This window comes from Protopterus annectens, chromosome 4.part0, assembly GCF_019279795.1.
Source record: "Protopterus annectens isolate FY-2018-M chromosome 4.part0, PAN1.0, whole genome shotgun sequence".
Taxonomy (NCBI): Eukaryota; Metazoa; Chordata; order Ceratodontiformes; family Protopteridae; genus Protopterus; species Protopterus annectens.
Genome location: NC_056733.1, coordinates 169,755,173 through 169,776,699, shown reverse-complemented (window position 1 = coordinate 169,776,699; position 21,527 = coordinate 169,755,173). Strand labels below are relative to the sequence as shown.

At 41.0% G+C, this 21,527-nt stretch overlaps 1 protein-coding gene across 2 annotated transcripts in view; it reads right to left on the bottom strand.

Moving 5' to 3' along the window:
* Window positions 1-21,527, bottom strand: part of MAP2K4 (mitogen-activated protein kinase kinase 4) — a 1,470,818-nt gene that overhangs the window by 625,622 nt on the left and 823,669 nt on the right. For both annotated transcript variants that reach the window (XM_044068152.1, XM_044068153.1), the window contains one exon: window positions 9,335-9,509. In XM_044068152.1, the coding sequence (XP_043924087.1) occupies window positions 9,335-9,509 (175 nt within the window). The remainder of the gene's footprint in view (window positions 1-9,334; window positions 9,510-21,527) is intronic.

Genomic DNA, 21,527 nt, shown 5'->3' with positions numbered 1-21,527 from the left:
ATAAACCCAATAAGGTTATAGGAAAATTACTATATATATATATATATATATATATATATATATATATATATATGTATATATATATATATATATATATGTATATATATATACACACACACACACACACACACACACACACATATATATATATATATATATATATATCTTCTTTTTCTTTCGGCTGCTCCCGTTAGGGGTCGCCACAGCAGATCAACTGTTTCCATTTCTTCCTGTCCTCTGCATCTTGCTCTGTCACACCAACCACCTGCATATCCTCTCTCACCACATCATAAACCTTATCTTAGGTCTTCCTCTTTTCCTGTTACCTGGCAGCTTCATCCTTAGCATCTTTTTCCCAATATACTCTGCATTCCTCTTCAGCACATGTCCAAACCAACGTAATCTTGCCTCTCTGGCTTTGTCTCCAAACCTTCCAACCTGGGCTGACCCTCTAATATACTTATTCCTAATCCTGTTCATCCTCGTCACACCCAGTGCAAATCTTAACATCTTCAACTCTGCCACGTCAAGCTCTGACTCCTGCCTTTTTGTCAATGCCACTGTCTCCAACCCGTATAACATAGCTGGTCTCACTACCCTCTTGTAGACCTTCCCTTTCACTCTTACTGGTACTCGTCTGTCACAAATTACTCCTGACACTCTTCTCCACCCACTCCATCCTGCCTGTACTCTCTTCTTCACCTCTCTTCCACACTCACCATTACTCTGAACTGCTGATCCCAAGTACTTAAACTCATTCACCTTCGCCACCTACATATATATATATCTTCAGTATCTCAGAATTGGAACAAACTCCCGCCCACCTTAAAAGAAGATTACCCGCACCAACTCTTTAAAAAAAGAACTAAAACTATTTAGCTAACCTTTGGATCTGTCCTTGCCATGCCCCTACTTTAACCCCCAACCCCATCCCTATACCCCCCCTCTCTCCCAACCACCTCAAACTGGCCCTCACATAAATGTCTGCCTTAATGACTAAATAGATGACTACGCTATAATGAGAGCTTTGCCCTAACTTTATCATTTTCATTTTTTTACTTCTTTGTATGTATACAAAAAAAAAATATATATATATATAGAGAGAGAGAGAGACAGAGAGAGAGACAGAGAGAGTAAACTATATGTTTTGCTAAAATTTCTCAGTTAGGAATATTTTATATTGTATTCTCTGCTTACACTGTCAGTACTCTAGGCATATCTCCATTGTTATTACCTCCATATATTTACTCTGTAAAAAATTCACCTGCTTATTCTTCCCTGTATAATTATGATTTTTAGTGTTATGTTTTGGTCATGTACTTACTTTATTTAATCTTCTTCTTCTTTTGGCTGCTCCCATTAGGGGTCACCACAGCAGATCAACTGTTGCCATTTCTTCCTGTCCTCTGCATCTTGCTCTGTCACACCAACCACCTCAATGTCCTCTCTCACCACATCCATAAAACTTATCTTAGGCCTCCATCTTTTCCTGTTACCTGGCAGCTTCATCCTTAGCATCTTTTTCCCAATATACTCTGCATCCCTCCTCAGCACATGTCCAAACCAATGTAATCTTGCCTCTCTAGCTTTATCTCCAAACCTTCCAACCTGGGCTGAGCCTCTAATATATTTATTCCTAATCCTGTCCATCCTCGTCACACCCAGTGCAAATCTTAACATCTTCAACTCTGCCGCGTCAAGCTCTGACTCCTGCCTTTTTGTCAATGCCACTGTCTCCAACCCATATAACATAGCTGGTCTCACTACCCTCTTGCAGACCTTCCCTTTCACTCTTACTGGTACTAGTCTGTCACAAATCACTCCTGACACTCTTCTCCACCCACTCCATCCTGCCTGTACTCTCTTCTTCACCGCTCTTCCACACTCACTATTACTTTGAACTGTTGATCCCAAGTACTTAAACTCATCCACCTTCACCACCTCTACTCCCTGCATCCTCACCATTCATCTATCCTCCCTCTCATTCACACACATATACTCTGTCTTAGTCCTGCTGACCTTCATTTCTCTTCTCTCTAGAGCATATCTCCAGCTCTCCAGGGTCTCCTCCACTTGTTCCCTACTCTCACTACAGATCACAATGTCATCTGCAAACATCATAGTCCACAGGGACTCCTGTCTAAACTCGTCTGTCAACCTGTCTATCACCACTGCAAATAAGAAAGGGCTCAGAGCTGATCCTTGATATAATCCCACCTCCACCTTAAACGCATCCATCACTCCCACCGCAGACCTCACCGCTGTCACACTACCCTCGTACATATCCTGTACCACTCTTACATACTTATCTGACACTCCTAACTTCCTCATACAATACAACTCCTCTCTAGTCACCCTGTCATATGCTTTCTGTAAATCCACAAAGACACAATACAGCTCCTTCTGACCTTCTCTGTACTTCTCCATCAACACCCTCAGAGCAAACATCACATCTGTAGTGCTCTTTCCTGGCATAAAACCATACTGCTGATCACTAATCATCACCTCCCTTCTTAACCTAGCTTCCACTACTCTTTCCCATAACTTCATGCTGTGACTGATCAGTTTAATCCCTCTGTAGTTACTACAGCTATGCACATCACCCTTATTCTTAAAAATCGGTACCAAAACACTTTTTCTCCATTCCTCAGGCATCCTCTCACTTTCCAAGATTTCAATAAACAATCTAGTTAAAAAATCCACTGACATTTCACATAAACACCTCCATGCTTCCACAGGTATGTCATCTGGACCAACAGCCTTTCCGTTCTTCATCCTCTTTATAGCTATTCTTACTTCCTCCTTGCTAATCCACTGCACTTCATGATTCACTACCCGCACATCATCTAACCTTCTCTCTCTCTCATTCTCTTCATTCATCAACCCCTCAAAGTATTCTTTCCAGCTGCTCAACACACTCGCCTCGCTTGTGAGTACGTTTCCCTCATTATCCTTTATCACCCTTACCTGCTGCACATCTTTACTAGCTCGGTCCCTCTGTCTAGCCAATCGGTACTGGTCCTTTTCTCCTTCGTTAGTGTACAATCTTTTATACAACTCTTCATACGCCTTATCCTTAGCCTTCACCACCTCTCTCTTTGCCATGCACCTCATCTCCTTATACTCTTGTCTACTTTCTTCATCTCTTTGACAATCCCAATTCTTCTTCACCAACCTCTTTCTCTGTATACTTACTTTATTTAATATCTTTGTATAAACTACCTGGAGCTTTTCTCCTTGGGTCTCCACTGAAAATGGGCTATTTTGCTCAGCTGGACCAACCCAATTAATAAATATCAAATAACTAAGTAAAATAAATAATAAAAGGGAGAGCATTCTGAAAGGCCTGTAACACTAAAAGCACTGCTCTTAATTCTATGACCTCTTTGGGGGGAACCACATGCCTTGGACCATCTTGCCCAGGTAATGCCCCCACTTGAGCTGGGAAGCATCCATGGTCACAATGGCCTTTGGCTGAGAAGGGACAAATAAACGTCCTTGTAGAACCTCTTCAGACTGAATCCACCACAGTAGATCCCTTTTGCATATACTGATGATTTGTATCTGAGCAGATAAAGGAAGATGAAATGCTGACCATTGTGAGGCCAGCATCCATTGAAGAATTCTCATATGATATCTGGCTAAGGGTAGTAATGTTATTGCTGCCATTGACCATAAAGCCTGAAGGACCAAGTGGGTTGGGATTCTGGTACTGCAAACTATCTTTCTCACTTGCGATCTTATTGTTAGACCTCTGAAGAGGAGAAGTGAGGCATCAAGAGGCACAACCTTGGACCACAACTGTTTATCCTCTGAGCTGTCATGATATTACTGGGCTTCCTGGGAATTTGCTCAATGGTGTCTGGGTCCTTCCATGCCTCCAGTAAGACCACGTTAATGAGCTCATTGGAGGGCAAGGTCACCCAGGAGGTAAATGGGCTAGTACCAAACGCCTCCAGGAATACAGATTCTTCCGACAAAGGGTTGCTGGACTACCAGCCATCTCTCTCTGTTTCAAGATTTCTAAGATGTCTCCAAATTAGACATCATCAGTAAGTGACTGTGGGGACCCTTTGTCCTCATCAAAATCTGTATCTTTGGTGACAGATTTGGGGAATCTAAATGTTTCCTCTTACATGTTTTCTTCTTACGGACCTCCTCAGCAGGATACTCTGGGGAGGTGTCAGAAGATGTGGGGATCCCTAGATGGAAACCCTGGGGGTTTTGGTATCAGCTGTCCCTGTGGAGAGGGTAGTTGAGGCTCCAGAAGCAGAGATGGGAAAGATGTAGACAAAGGATCTGAGGGGATAGGTACCATCTGAGTCAAGGGTGTAGACAGGGCTCTCCCCATGACCGCAAAGGCAGATCTCTCCAACCAGGGATAGGATCCTGGTTCTGAAACAGCAAGTCTCTGATCCAAGATCTCACCCTGCCTGAAGGACAGTCCACCCGAGGCTGAAGTTGGAGCTAAAGTGACCGATGCCAAGGCTCCAAGGTGTACACATGACTCTGAAAACCTTGGGAGTCGAATGACACACCTCAGACTCGACAGGGTAGAATCCACTCCAAAGACTCTCCTGATATGACTGAACTGAAGAGCTCAGAGCAAGCCTGGGATCCAAGAATAAAGGTATCCTCTGATCCAAAGCAGATGGGTCATGGCAACTCAGACCTAACGGCTACAAAACACTGAAAGGAGTCAGAGGAGAGACTGACAAAGGTGGAGTAATGGATGCACTGATCCCCTGACCCACTGGGGTAGGAGCCGACAGGATAACTGGCTGACTCTGTGCTGAGAGGATCTTTCTCACTAATCTCTCCACGTCCTCTTCTGTAAGGCTTCTGGAAGAGTAAGTGGACATCCTTGATGGAGATACTGGTCTCTCTAAAAAAAGGAGATGGGATCCTCAATGGAACTGGGTCCATTGAAGGTGAGTATCTAGTTTTGGGCAAAATCACCACATCCATAGTTCTTTGCATCGGATCAGAGGAGGACTGATCTGGCATGTCTTTAAATTTCATAGTTTTTGGATCCAAAGAGGCAGTCACACCTGAGGACTGTATCTTAGTAGGTTTCTGATCTGACGTAGTAGTTGGATCTGAAAATTTTTTTTCTTTTCTTTTTCAGAGCCAAGGTATCCTATGGATCCAAAAAAGATCTTTTAGTGGACTTCTACTATGTCCTAAAAGAGGATGTTGAGGTGCTTGGAGCGTGAGACATTTTTTTTTTGATTTCTGAGGAGAAGCTCCAGATAGTGCCTCGCTAAAGGAGGATGGAAGTAATCTCTTCAAATAAGTTTGCTCATGCATTCAGCCAGGGCCCTTGGGTTGAATGCATGACAAATAGAACAGCTTTCTTGGAGATGAAAGGGTCAAGGACTATACACACAGAGAGTTTGCAAATCAGAAAGAGGGATTTTCTGGCCACATTTTTAAAGCCTGGCAGGCTTTTCTCTTTTTCCAACATCCTGAAAAAAAATATGTTAGGAACAAAATACTAACAATGATAACAGAAACAAGTACACTGTAAAACTGTAGCTACCAGAAGAATCTAATTAACAGTAAACTATTTAAAAGTACTATAAATGTGTGTGTTTTTTTTTAATGAAATAAGGTGGGAGGAAGGAAAACTACCTACAAAGGTAGCCAAGAGCAATGACAAGCTTAGGAGATAGAAAAAAGGGGTAAAGGGAGAAAAATTACTAACAATAGTAATTTACAGAGTACACTAGTACAAGACAAGAGAAAGATAAGTAGAAAAAAAGCAAGGTAAGAGATTATTAACAAGAAAAAATCACTAATCTACTCTTAAAGCTTGAGAGTCCACTGAAAGTTTTGCCCAGCCAAAGCAAACTATAGGAGCTTTGTGTGTACACCCCACATACTGTGTTAGAAAACATCATTCATGCCCAGCAACAATACCTAAAGCACTCTGAAGCAGCATAACACAACCACTGTGTGAGGAGTTGCTGCCAAAAACTGATGTACTGTATGCTCCCACTGAAAATGCTGAGACTTAAAGCCTGGATGGAAGTCTTCTGTTCCTTCCAGAACCAGGAAACCAGGAAAATACACAGCAGAAAGTTATGGCTATTTTTAATGGAGCAACAGACACAACGGCTCCTCTGAGAAGTATGGTCTAGACTGAGCCCAAGAGCTCTGCAGAGATGGCATGATGCCTGACCAAAGCCCCTCTGGGGGGAACTAAGCACTGTACAGTGTGGTCTACTCTTACTTAGTCTGCATGACATAGTCTTCTGTGACTATAGCATGTGGTCTATTGCAACTATGTGTGGAATTAACTGGTTTGCGCAAACAAAACTCAAATGAACTGGCGCCCCCATCAGCAATCCTATACAACAGTCTGGACTGCAATTACTGGGCTGTCAAGACTGACCTCTTTGGGAACCTAACAAATACACATGGGGAAGGTAAAACTGGCTGATGCTTAAGAGAAGAGAACCTTCATTCTAAGAAGGAGCTGTTTCTTCCCAGAAAACAGGGCTGGCCTAGAAGCAACAAAAGGGGGTGTGAACACAATATGGACAGCCCATGGTGGGCAATATCAGTTTCCCATTTTCAAGATCCTCTATCTGATCCTGGGAGGCTTGCCCAAATAGAACTCAGACAGTGCAGCCAAGATGACCTGCTTTAGCTCACCATTGAAATATATCCTGGGTCACATCATTCTGTGAAGGCAGACATCAGAACCTGCTGCCCAGCCATAGCATCAACACAGTCAAAATCACAGTGGGCCAAATGGAAGCCCTATACAAAAGTTGCAGTAAGTGTCTTACACACACACCATTCTTAATTCCAGGTCTGTCACAGACTCCTCAGTGTTAGATTCATTAGGGGTGAATGGAAACTGGACAGCTGATGCAAAGATTTGATGGAACAATGACCCAACGTGGCAAAAGGCAATATTATCGTACCAACACAGGTAAGCCAAGAAAAGACTTAAGCTGACAATCTCTCAAAAAGAAGGGTCAGCAGGGGCGGGGCGGTCTCATTATCCTTACTCCACCTCAGAAATAAGGCCTGAGTTCTCTTTCTAGGAAAAGGGAGAGCCCCAGCTGCAACTCTTAAATGAGTAGGCTCACATTCACTAATGTCACTGGTTCTACCTATTATAAGTGAATAGCTAGGGAAAGGCATCAACATGTTGGAGACTGGGGATACACCATGCAGAAGTGAGGCTATCCAAGGAAATGCTAACAAAGAAACTGGCAATGGACAGGCTGTGAACCTTCTCCTGGGGGAGGAAAGTAAGCATTTTCTTTGAGTCCAGTCTGCAGACCAGGAAAACCAGGTCCTGTACAGGGACACAGAGGAATTTATTGTAGTTTATACAGAAATCATAACCTGTCAGAAGCTGGAGGGTGAAGCCAACAAACAGATGGTTATCAGCCTGACCGATGCAAGACTGCATTCGGACTCATGGCGAGACAGTCAGAGGATCCCCACTTGTTATGTACATCTATATACTGCAACACATACATTGGACATATGACTTCCGGAAGGTAAAGCTTTGGTACCCTGGGTGGACATCAGTGGTGACAACCCATATGTCAGAGATACTGCAACAGTGATTTCAGTCAGAATATCAGGTCTTACCACACATCAGTTTGTGGACACATCTAACATATGGCACTGCATCACAGACCCTGCAGGCAAGAGAGGTACCAAGGGAGTTTCTTCAACCTAGGCCAATGAATCCTGCTGGACTTGATGGTAGGAGATGGAAAGAATAACCCTCAAGCCTAAATGCAGCCATCAACCATGCTCTGAGGAGATTAAAGGGAGTGCTCCAGGGAATGGGGCTGGGTATGAGCACATTCCAGACAACAGACTGTAGTGGAAATGATGGGGACAACTGGAGAACCTTAGTTGGCTGGTTGCGGTACACTTTTCCATCTCTCATTATCAGCCAACAACTGGAATAAGCTTGATTGCTTTCCAGCTGAGGGAAAGGTTGACACAATGACCATGAGGCTACTTCCTGAGTGCAGCTGGCATGTGCAGTGTCAGATTCTCCTACTGTGTTACAATGCTCCAGCACTGTCCTAGCATCCTACAACAGATGCTTCTGCGACTCCTTGCCAGAGTACCTTCTGACACCACAATCTTGAAATAACTGAAGAAGGCCTCAAGCTTCTTTCGCCACTTACAGGTAGCTGGGCTGACATTTTGTCATTTACAGCAGTATTTGACATTGGGCTCCTCTCCCAAGCAAGAAAGGCAGTATGGGTGCAGGTACTAGCATGTAATGTGGCGATCACTGAAACATTACCAGCACTTCAATGGTTTTGGCTTCTTGGAGATCGAATGCTGGGACTCTTCCACTAATAATCTTAGGACTGTGAACTGAAATATGTACATAGCAGAAAAGAACTGGGAGTGCATGAGCTAGTTATGCTCCTAGACATCACATGTGATGCCATGGCATCTATGTTCAGGAGACGTTCATGCCCTGACTGCAGAGATGAGGGAGAAAGTTTGCTGAACTCAGGTTAAAAGAAGAAATCCCAAAAAGTACCCACTGCAGACTCCCAGTGTTTGAGCAATGTTCATTTGCCATTGTCTGAAAGCTCCATGCCTTCTCTTAAATATTCATTGGATCTAGGTTCCTTCATTCAGTGAGACCGATTTGATTACCTTTATCTATCACATTTCCTTCAATGTTTTACAATGCGGGAAATAGAAACTGTGTTCACAGAACGTATACTGAAAACTCTGCCCTAGTAAAGCTAAGCTATCCTTCTTTGGTCAACCTTGACTCAGTTTACATTTGCAGGTTCCACCTCAGGAGGTACTGTACCTCCTGATAAACTGATGTGCTAAAAGTCACTTGATAAATATATAACCTTACGGAAACACAATATTAAAGTCAGCATTCTTCCTATGCCATGTGTCCTAAGTGATGGTCCACTGATTGTCCACACCATCATCTAAAATTTCACATGGTATATTAATCTCTAGTAGTTTTTCTGCCAAAAAAACGTCAATTTTCTCCTTTTTAAAATGTTACCTCCTCAATACAGCATTGCCTTAAGGTCTTTCACTTTTCCACCTTCAAGGCTGGCATTTTACACAACACTTCATGATTTTTTTTCTGCTTTTTAATGGAATTTTTAGCTCTGCCTCACAGCTTTCTTGGAAGTATAGTTTGATAAGCTGTTAGAGACAAAAACAATTCAGCTACACCACATAAGCAGAGACAGTTCCCAGTTTGTAGAGTGATTTTAAACCTCCCCATAACACAGCTTGTACATCACATTAACCTTACGATACAGCAGACTAAAGATAAAATACATTTTTAGCATTCACCTACTTTAACAGCCATGATCTGTTCACTAGGTTTATGGATCATTTTATTAACAGACCCATAGGCTCCTCGTCCAATTTCTCCTAGGTCTTTAAGGTCTTCTGCTGTGAAGTCCCAGTGCTGCTCGGGAGAAATCTTTAGTTTTCCCGATGATTCAATACTGTGTGTTCTCAACCTCTCTCTGAAAAAAAAATCAAGAGTAACACAAAATGATAACTTTTTGTCCCGTGGGTATTACAGTTTTGATGAATATGCAGTGAGGTACTATTTTTCTGTTAAAGGATGAAATCAGGGTTTACTGTAGGTCACATCTTAACAGTAGTAAGAAATTTGTAGCATGAAACTCCAAAGGCATTTTCTGAAGTGTCCAGAAGACATTAAATAACAAAAATATACTGCTTTACTGATGACTTGCAAACGAACAACAAGCACACAGGAGGATTCCTAGCTCATTCAAGAGTGACACATGATTTATACCACAAGCACTGGCAAAGACCAAGGTTTCAGACTTCCACTACTTGGGGTGAGACCAGGCCTTTTGAAAACCTATTACACTTCAAAAAAAAAAAAAAATGGCAACAAATGCAACCTGAACCTATGAAAAGAACTGTTAAGTGACATCCCACCTCCTGCTGTGGATGACTTAAAACTGTACAATAGTTCATCTAACTGACGTACAGCTACAAATACTTAATGTTTTCAACAATTATACAAGGAAAACACCTAGCAGCATGGCACAGAAGGCTAGAGCCCTGAGTACGATGTAGGGAACCCAGGAGCCTGCAGGGCATGCTAGGAGGAGTTAGACTTTCCTAGCGAAGACCTGAGAAAGAACTGCAAAAAGCTTCCAGAGGGTGGGCAGGGTATACTGCCAATGTCTGCTCTTTGCACAACTGAGCAGCAGATTGGTACTATCCATCCACTGCACATCCCATCCCACAGTTACTAGGGCTCATGTGGCGTCAGGAGAAAAACAGAACAAAAAAACCCCCACTCCTGACAGCAGTATGACATGGAACCAGAACACCTTGATTTCCGCAACAACCCCAGACTTTATTAGAGTAAGGTCGGGGTGGGGGGCAAGAGAGATAAAGTAGATATGAAGATCGAGGAAAGATACCAAGATACACTGATGGTCAACTGTGGGAAACAAAAACAAAAAAGCAATAATAATTAAAAAAAAAACTTACAGATAGAAAACGGATGCACCAGAAAAATTATCAATTAAGAGAGAATAATGAGATATAAAAAAATGAAATCTGTACTGACATCTAGGACTACAGTTGTAAGTCAATTTGCACTTCTTGTTTTATCACATAGCACTGGCATGACTAACTAGCTACAGAAAGTGCTGGATCAGTTAGGAAAAAAGTAAAAAGAAAACTGCTTCATGCCTGTCAGATACATAAAAATCACAGCAACAAACTATTTCATGCGAGATCTGCGGTGTCATTATAGATAATAATCTGAAATTCGACCTAAATGTAAACCAATCGATCAAAACCATCAATAAAAAAACTAGGGTCACTCTACAGAATAAAAGCCTTCCTAACGCCTCCAGCCAAAATTGCCATAGCTCGCTCTCACCTTCTTTCAACACTTCTGTATGCATCCCCTCTACTCTCTAATTTAAACAAGACTGTCCTTAACAAACTCTCAATCTGCTACAACCACATTGCCAGGTTTGCCACTGGGCTGCCTTTTAAGACACATCATTGCATCAATCTAAACCAGCTTGGGTGACTTGAACTACCCAGTCTAATCTAGTATAACCAACTGATTATGGCCTATAAAATCCGGACAATACTCCTGCACTTAAAAATCTTATCACCCCCTATAACAATCCTCGACTGCTTCGATCCTCTAACAGACTACTAACTCAGACAAGCAAAATTAACAACACAGCCGGTGACTCTCTCTTTGCAGACTCTGTCGGTAGATCCTGGAACTCACTTCCAGCTGATATTACTTTACTTTCCTCCCTAGGTCAATTTAAAACTAGACTCGAACAACATCTGGCACTAAACTGGCTATGTCACTGTATCAAGCCTGGCTAACTCTCTTCTAGAATGTGTAACATCTGTTAATCAGCTTACTGAGTAATTTACTCCTGAGTTTCACTCGGGATTAACTCTAACCTCCTGTGGAACATGTTTATCTTGTTTGCTTATTTTATTTGTAATATGTTTTGTTGTATCTGTTTAACTTGGAGCTTTTCTCCCCAGGCCTCTGCTGAAAATGGACATGCATCCAGTCGGACTATCACGGTCAACAAATGTAAAATAAAAATAAAATAAATAAAAATAAAAATCTGTGGTGCAGACAGGTTGGTGTACCTGACTAATCAGTAACCCAGACACTGAAGGAATCAGTGTGAAGGGATGGGAGTGAGCAATTAATGCTGACTTACTCCACCTTCACATTAGATGCTGATCAGGTGCAATCACATGCAGTACTTGGGCTGGGATGTATGCAATGGTCTGCCAAGCAGTCTACAAGGCCGTGGCCTCATTCGGTTCATGACTGCATGCACACAGCACTGGGGTCAATACTGCAGGCCTTACTCTGGTGGTGCAGTTAACATGCCACAACAACAGGAAGTTAAGGATCAAAAATTACTGGTACTGTCTGGATAACAACCCGTTTGTCAGTTGGCTCTTGCTTTCAACATCAAATTAACAGCTGACAGCTTGGTGGTGGAGAGATCTGAGGCCCTGACTCCAACCCAGTTGACACAGGTTTGAATATTGGCTTGCAGTGGGAAAGGCCTACCAGACTCTGTCAAAGAGAGGACATAATGGGAGCATACCTGTAGTGCTGACTGTAGTTTAAGCAGACCAGAACTGCCAGTAGAAAACTGGGTGGGAGGAGGAGGAGAAGGAGCACATCACTTAGTAGGTGGGAGTAACTCCCCTTCTACACAACTGCATGTCAACACTGATTACATAACCCAGCAAATAAAGGAGAAAGGGCATAATACTACTGCAGCCTTTGCTTCCTTTCTGCCTTGTACCCTACGTCAGGTGGCTGCCTGTCAGCTATGAGTTCAAAGGGGTCACTTGAGCTAAGGAGAAGTGGAAATCAGGGAGGCAGGTGCGGCTTTGCCAAAGCCCTGATTAAAAAAAAAAGTCAGTAGGATGGGGGACAATAGTACAACGGAAGCAATCTACTCATGGAGAGAGATAAAAGATTAAAACCATATTTATAATACAAAACATTATGCATCAAGTGGCCTTGGAGTAACACGGGCCTCCTCAAAATAGATTATATGTAAAGATTTACAGTAGTGGGGCTGCATAAACATCTGACATCTGCAGAACTAAAAACAGCAAAAATATAAACCACGAGAAAAACAAATCTAAAATGGCACCCAATCACTGATTATCAGAAGTGAATCAAGATGAATCCAGAACTGAAGAAGAGGCCAGCAGCAACAGAAAATGCAAAAACATAAGGTTAAAGATTAGGAGAAAAGAAAAGTAACTGGAAAGCACATCAAACATTACACACTGACAGACATTTGGAAATAAGGATTAAAGGAAAGTACACTTTAACCTGAAATATAAAAGGCAAACATGGCAGCTCAGTCTAGTGTCTCCATGCAGACAAATGAAAACAAGTCACAAAACTTGCAGAAGGTAGTAATATACCCAAGGCTAGACAGTTTCTATTTATTTTCTTTGTTTTATCATTTGTTAACCAGGTATGTAGATTGGTCCATGGACCAGTTTCAAACTAAGACCCAGGCCACAAGGGCAAGGGTAAATACAACATATAAATACATAGACAATTTAATACAGCTAGTCGAACAGTAGTTTTTTTGTTTTTGTTTTGTTTTGTGAGATGAGAGGAAAAACAAGTACCCTAGTAAAATATATGTGGATATGGGGAGAACATGCAAAACTCCAGAATAAGCACAGGTCAGAATTAAACCTCAGATCTTAGAGCTATGAAACACAGATCTTAGCACAAAGCAACATTATTTAGTGAAAGACACAATAAAGTATTAAGGTACAAGTATTAAGGTACACAGAGTAAAAACAGTTTAACACTACAATAGAGAAGTAGATAAGAAAGACTAGAAATGTAAGCCACATATAATTACTGAAAATTAAAATGTAACCACTACATGGGATCATTCGGTACCAACTGGTACAATATGCCTTGCATCTACTCCACCTATCCTGAATTCACTCCTCTCACACTTCCTAGGGTATGATGGCTCACCAACATTGTGTGCTTCTTGAAATTTTAATTATATTAAAACCTCTGCTGAAGTTTACATTTCAAACATTATTGGTCATCTCACATGCCATTCGTACACTGAGAAAATGTAAGTATTGTATCTTGCTCAGCTTATATTATACTGCCTTTTTCTTCTTGCTTTTTGTTTCCTTTTAGGCACTTATCCATATTGTCACTGTCTATAGATTTTTCTCTCTGGAAGTCCAGTGAAAGAGGAATTCCCAGCTGGACAGTACTGATTAACAACAAAACCAGATCCTGCACTTGAAAAAAGGACAAAGGTAAAATGACCACGGAAATAGGTGCAAACTAGTGATTGCAGATTTTGACATACTGAGAAACGTGTCATTTTAAAATATCAAGCTGTGCAAGGTAAAACCAACAGTAAAAACTAGAACAAAGACACTTGGGTAGCTACAGTAGTCCTAGGAGCAAAAAGGTAATAAAAAGAAAACATTTCAAGTATACTTAACACATGCTACGAACAGAAGTAAACCCATACATAGAGAGTCTTTCAGCTTTTCCTGGTTAGGGGTCGCCACAGCGGAACTCCGGTCCACTAATGATTGGCAGTGAATTTTTGCAGTGACGAGTTGCCAGCCCGATGCCCAACCTTCAGAGGAGGCAAATCCTGGATATGTAGTAGGTGCTAAAGAACTCTCAAGATGCCCAAACTTAAGAACGAGGTCCACTTCTCTCACTGCATTAAAAAGCACTAAATATCTGGAAAAATTAAACCAGAAGGAATACATGGGATATGTCAGAGGAAATTCAAACTACAGGTGCTGTATGTGGGCTGGCAAGGGGGTGTTCTTAGGGCTAAATAAGTGTCTAAATGAAAGGTGAATGGAGGTCCAGTGCTTTAAACGCATGCCTGCCATGAGAGTTGCATGCTACACAAAATGTACAGACTCAGATGATTAAACAGCATTTGTACAAGGCTACCATATTTTTTCATACTTGTCTGACATCAATGCCTACAAGTAAATATTACATAAATACACATCAAAAATCAATAAATACACATACTAAAATTCTTGTTTCTAACTGCATGAACATGGATTTCTTAAAACAAGAAAAGGCATCTGAAGCAAACAGCTTGGCAACAGTTCAGCAACTATTAAAAAGCATGTAATTAATCTACTCCACCTATCTTAAATGCACTAGTCTTAATCCAGTAAGGAATATCCAAAGGAAAACAAGAACTAGGAACAAATGACAAAGCAGTAAACGTGACTAAGACTTTCATACATGTACATGGTATTTTCTAATGTTCTACAGGAAAAAAGTGATACACTTAAGGGTATTTAAAGTGTATTGGTCATTTTATTCTTCTTAACTTTGCACCATGGTACACAGTACAGAAAGTGCCAAACTGAATCTCTTCCCCACTGGTGGATGCTTGCTGTCGAAATTTATACGCAAAAAAATGTTTTTAAACTACTGCTACGCCTACGAGTCTGTTACCAAGGATAAACTGTAAACTTTATCTCAGTAACATCAGTGTAAGAAAAACGTGAAGTGCATAAATTGACTTTAAGGGCTACATTTCCTTGTACATGTATAGATATCCCATTAAAGTCTATGGAAGTAGCTCCTGGTATCCATACAGTGATGTCACTGAGGAATACATTAAGCTTATTTGGGCAGTGACTCAACAGGTTCGTAGGTAGGTACTAGGCTATCTGCCCGAAGGCATTTATAAGCCTAGCCAGAATGTGTTGGCTTTCGCCACCCCCTTAGATTAGTTCCCTGTGCCTCTGTCCAGCAGAGCCACTGAAGGTTTACAAAGCTTTTTAATGGAAAAACAGCCCTAATAATTAAGGAAGGGGGATAAAAATGCATTGTGGCACTTAATCCATTAGATGCCGTGACGCACCTAGACATAGGACCAATACAATTTAAATTACAAAAACACGGAATCCAAGTATAATACTCACTAAAGACTATATGAATGGATTTAGAGCTGTTAAAACTTATACAGAGTAAATGCTTTACTAATATGAACTACTTCTTAAGCATGTCTAAAAAAATAAACACAGTGGATTTGTTAGAGCTGCAAGCTAAGTAGTTTGGGTCCCTACACAATGCAACAAGTCATTGTATGCTAAGTGAGAGGTATATCTCATTTATGCAAACACTTGCACAGCGAGTGATCTTTGTCTACAGTTTACACCAATTTTCCCCTCCACTTACCTATAGGATTGAAAGTGAATTAGCTTCCAAAAGTTATGATCCTGTAGACCTCCATGTCAACACAGCTTACTGCTCCTTTCAATGAGCTAGGTTTGTCTGTGAAATGGTAGTGATCAACATTCCTTTGTGCAATTATCAGTGGGCAACTGGAGAGCTTTTCTTCAGAAATTTGAACTAGCAGTGAACCAGATTCCCCTGTTCCCTGTAGTGACACAGGCTCAAAGACTGTATTTATAAAGTAGTAGGGAGATACAGTTCCCTCATTGGTGGAGGGGGTACCTGTCCTGTCACAACTAACAGTGGCGCAAACAGAGTCACAAGATCAATAAAGACTACAATGTTTTTTACTTCACAACAGCAAACCTATTCAAACTGTTATGTCCACTGACCAATAACGGCCACATTTACCATGCAACAAATACAGTAAACTCTCAGTTAACCGGCACCCATGGGGATTGGTAGATGCTGTATAACTGTAGTTTCTGGTTGCTTGAGAGTTACTATTAAAAATAGGCCTGACTAATACGGTACCCTATACTATCTGTTTGGTTTAACTTGTTCTTAGGTTGGGGAGAGAGGGAATTTATTCCTATCTTCCTTTTTAAAACTCTAAAAACATAAGCTATGTTTCTGTTTGTGTGGGGGGAAGGTGAAGGGGCAACACATGAAAATTGTACTGTATTTCTTCGATTTTTGTTTTCTGGTTGCTTGAGTTCCGGTTAACTGAGAGTTTTCTGTACTTCAGCACTGAGTTGAATTCTCCATAAGAAAAAAGCTGCTGAAAAGTCATACTCTGACACTTCTATTCTGCTTGCGTCAAGTGTAGACTGTAGAAGACACATTTCAACTTTAATAGGAAGGAAGGAGCTCTAGCTAAAAACACATCCAGCAAATCTGCAAGTGCCCTAGATTATCTGATATCCGCATCTCCTAGGTAAAATAAGAGGTTCTTGAAAGTAAAGTGATTTAAGAGCATGAGTAATCAATCATTCATGCTAACTTTATGCTGAAGAACCACATTAACACTAGGACATGGTAATGTCTGGTGCATTCCTTCTTGAATGCATTGTGAAAGACCTATGTATCAGGACATTACTGGGCCAGTGTGCAGAAACACTTCTAATTTTAGGGGTAATTTGGGGCAATTAACATACATATTTACATTTCTAAAGGCATCACTTTGTTTTGACAGGGTCTTTCTAACTAGATTCTCATGTGTCAGTTTGGAGATGTTTACTGTCATATACAGGTTATTAAGTACAGTAATCAGATTTTGTGCAGAATAGAAGCTCCTCCCAGACTCATATCATCTCCTCATTCTAACCAAAAAACAAACAAATAAGTCAACTTCAGAAAGGTAGATAGGTAGAGATGGGTGCCTCAAAAACCAAACACCAAAAACATTATTTAAATCACCATTAAGTATATGTGTGTGTGTGTGTGTGTGTGTGTGTGTGTGTGTGTGTGTGTGTGTGTGTGTGTGTGTGTGTGTGTGTGTGTGTATATATATATATATGTGTGTGTGTGTATATGTATATATATATATATATATATATATATATATATATATATATATATATATACATACATACATACATATTTTAAACCATTGTTTAATTCATTGCTATTAACATCTTCTTGGGGATAGAAGGGTTAAACTTCTGGTGATGATGTCAGGATTTTTTACCCAATTATGCAAGAGTATGCATTATTTAAACCTTGCATGGTTTTTATTCAGTTGTCTGATGAATTTATAGTCTATTAAAGGAAAGCGTTCACATTGATTTTACATCATTAAAGATTTTTAATTTTAAGACTTTGTTGCGTTTGGTGTTTGGTTTTGGAGGCACCCATCTCTACCTATCTATCTCCTCATTCTACTAGACACTGAAATATCAAACTGGGAAGGCTCTCCCTTCAGACTCCTAAAGTCTGAGTTAGCTCTGTTTCTATCACCCCACTTAATTAGCACACACTACAATATTCAGAAAGTTAATCCCTTCTTTCACGCTTATGTTTAAAATCTGTAACATTTGGGACTAGGCTACCACTCGGTGAACCAATTTTCAGGAATCCGCTTAAGATTAGTACTTCTGCTTTGCTCCTGGTGAGAGAAGGAGCAGGGAGTCATTACATCACGATCTTCCCAGTGAATGCCAATCACTGAAAAGCCTGAAAAATGCTTTTTAGGAGCAAGCTTGGGATTAATGCTACTGCTTTGCACCTGGCGAGAGAAGCAGCCGATTCTTCTAGTCTTTGAAACAGCAGCATATATTGGAGTCACTGAAAATGCTGGGCAACACACCACTGACTGCTGGGCTTTCCTCTGAATCAAGAGCCATCCACTGCTGGATAAGTACTCTACAGTGTTGTTTTTCATTCTATCTTGAAATATGCAAGTGCTGCTTTTACATTTGTGCATTAGTCAGAGTTTTTTTACACGTTTAACTACTTTTCAGTGCTGTTGTTTTGCAAGTATGTTGTTGTTGTTTGTTTTTCGGCTTTTCCCGGTTAGGGGTCGCCACAGCGGAATTCCGGTCTGCTAATGACTGGCAGTAGATTTTCACAAACGCCGAGGTGCCAGCTCGATGTCCAACCATCAACGAAGGCACACCCATTTAGGCATGTCTTTCGAATGCCCACCCAACCGCGGGGATGACATGCAGACTCCACACAGAAGGCACTCCCCGCACTCCAGCCGAGAATCGAATGGGAGAACCTCTTGCTGTGAGGCAACAATGCTACCGCTGCATCACCGCGGATCGTTTTGCAAATATATTTGTGTATATTGTATCCACAGCTAAATAATTACTTCACATGCACTCTGTCCTAAATATACTACTGCTGCTTTTACATTTGTGCATTGTCTATTTTAAAGTGCTTTTGATTTTGCCACTGTAATCAACTGAGAGCTGCTGTACTCCTGATCCTAAGTGTTGGCCATTTGGTTATTTACAGCACTTTGGGCTTCATTTTGGTGCTTCAAAGTTAGAAAAATTATGTAGGTCTGTCCTCTGGTGAAAGTAGTGTAGCCCAGTGTCTTCTGTGCTGAGAATCACACAGGAAACCTTAGTGTGCTTGTTGTGACTTGCTAGTGGTCTATTTTGCTTGGTTATTATGCCCTGTATAGACATGGGAGCTAAGAGTCTCAATTTCCCTATCAATAAGAGTTCCTGAGCACATAGTTGCTTGACGAGCACTAGGTCTGCATAAATAGAAGCACTGTTCAGTGAGATTAGTTTAACACTGCACTTCTTGCCCAACTAATACACTAGCAAATCTGTTCTCCCTCACAGTGGTTACACAAATAGGAGTATAGAATCTCTTGGTGCCACTCCTTGTAACCCACCACATTTGTACCTGAAACCATTTACTTTCTTACTGTGTCTGTAGCCAGCTTTGTGGAAAAGGCCATCCTGAGACAATGTAGAAATTCTCTCGTTTTTTGACAATCACCTAATTCTCAAATGACCTATACAGTGTGTTAGAAGTGTACTTATCTCTGTAGATAATCTTATCTTATCTTGTCTCTGGAGGCAAGAATCTCACGTACAGTCACTACAAATACCAAACTGGCTGTCAGAAACACATATTACACAATATCGGCCACACAAACTATAGCACAAACACACAGACCCCACATATACTGAGGCTCTTAAAAGTAATCTACCCAATGCAACACCTCAAAGGCCTCCCAGACGCTAGTCTGTATGCCCAGTATGGGCACCAACATCCTTGATGTAGCCCTCACCACTGTATACAACTGCAGAGAAGCAGAGGTACCTATCATCACAACTGCATACAACTGCAGAGAAGCAGAGGTACCTACCCAAAATAAACACAGGACAAACTGGAAAAAAAAAATGCCAAGCCACACTGGCCAAATATGAACATCAACAGGTTATACAACAAAAGGAAGAAAATGATGGCCAAAACTATGAAATGCAATCCCTAGTAAGGTAAAAACTCCCTCATCAAACTAAATTAACAACTCTGCGGGACTAATTAAGTCTACCAAAGCCAAATTTGAGGCAAAAGTAGACTCTCAGGTTGAGGACATCCACAAAACATTCTTCAACTATGCTCGAAACATCAAAAGCAATTTAAAACAATGTACTAAACTAACTCTAAATGGAGACACCTACACTGAGATGGAGGATAAAGCAAATCTACTGTACAACATATTCATCTCTAATTTTACCCTCCTTTCTCCTCCAGACAACTCTCAAGAAATACCCCCAACTATTACTACAGAATATGTCCTCAACACACTCTCCAAGGCCAAACACTGCATCGGTGGGACCTGATAATACACGGATACCTCATTACTAGCACAAAACATGACTTATCAAATCCTCTAGAGGCACTAGTCAAATGTAGCCACCAACCAGGCTTCAAGCCAAGTGAATGGAAAGCTGCAACTGTTATTCCTCTGCACAAAGGTGGGCCATCCACAGAACTGAGACAACTACCGATCCACATGCCTGACTAGTCTCATATTTAAGGTTATGGAAAGAATAATCATGGACATAATAAACAACAACATAGGAAACCTTCAGACATTGGATCCAACCTACCTTGGTTTCATCAAGGCATGTCATGCCGGCTTAACCTGGTGGACCCCTTTAAGAAGGTCACCAAAGCAATGGATGAAGACAAAACAGTGCATACTGCCTACCTTGACCTGGCCAAAGCATTTGACACAATACACATTCAGCATTATAGACAAGCTTATGAAATAAAGTATAAATCTCTATGTCACCCACTGGATAGCCAGCTAGCGCACAGATGGGACACAAGTAAGGATAAGTGCATCTTCCCACACAAAAAGGTCAGTCGTTAGCAGAGTATCCCAGGGTTTGGTGCTGGGGTTGCTCCTTTTTGGAATCTACTTCTCTTAAGTCAAGGCCAACATGAAAGGCCTCCGGCTGACCACATTCACAGACAACTATAAATTATGAGCAGTCACAGAATCCTCCAACGACGCAAACATCCTCCAAGAAAGCTTGACAGGGACTAATAACTGGTGTCAGAGTCACCATCTAAAATGCAATGCCAAAAATGTATAACAGTATTGTTTGGAAAAACAACCACCCCTGAAGATTACTGCAGTGATAATATACTCGTAAGAGTTAACCCTACAGTTAGGGATGTCGGAAAATATATAAACAGTGACCTGGCATTTGACCATAATGTGTCTACTGCTGTAAGGAAATCATTTTACATTGTGCAATGTATAAGCAAGGGTATGGCATCTAGGTCCAAAGATGACACTGTTCCATTGTATTCAGCCCTCATTAGACAAATCAATGTGGACAATGTATATGACAAGGCACATGCAACAAATGAAACATTCACAAAGGCTCTTACAAAAAGAATACATGACGTAGATAAAGTGTCCTAGGTGGAATGTCTCAAAGCCTTATCCTTGTACTCTGCCTCCTAAAAACTGCTGATAAGCTACCTATGACTGGCCTTCAAAGCATCTTCTGATCTAGCCCTTATGGACCTGTTTGCACATCCACAAGATAAATAGCATTAGCAACACCTGACCTGAAGACCTAAACCTCATATGCAACATAAATAATAACATGAATGAACAAACCCCACACTTGTAAGAGAGTGGGGTTTGTTCATTCATTTTATTTTTATTTTTTTATTATTTTTTTAGTAGCAGAATTTATTTTTATTAATAATTAATTTTCTTCTGGTGTTTTTTGGACTGTGTACAACAAATAATAACATGATGGAGGGATAG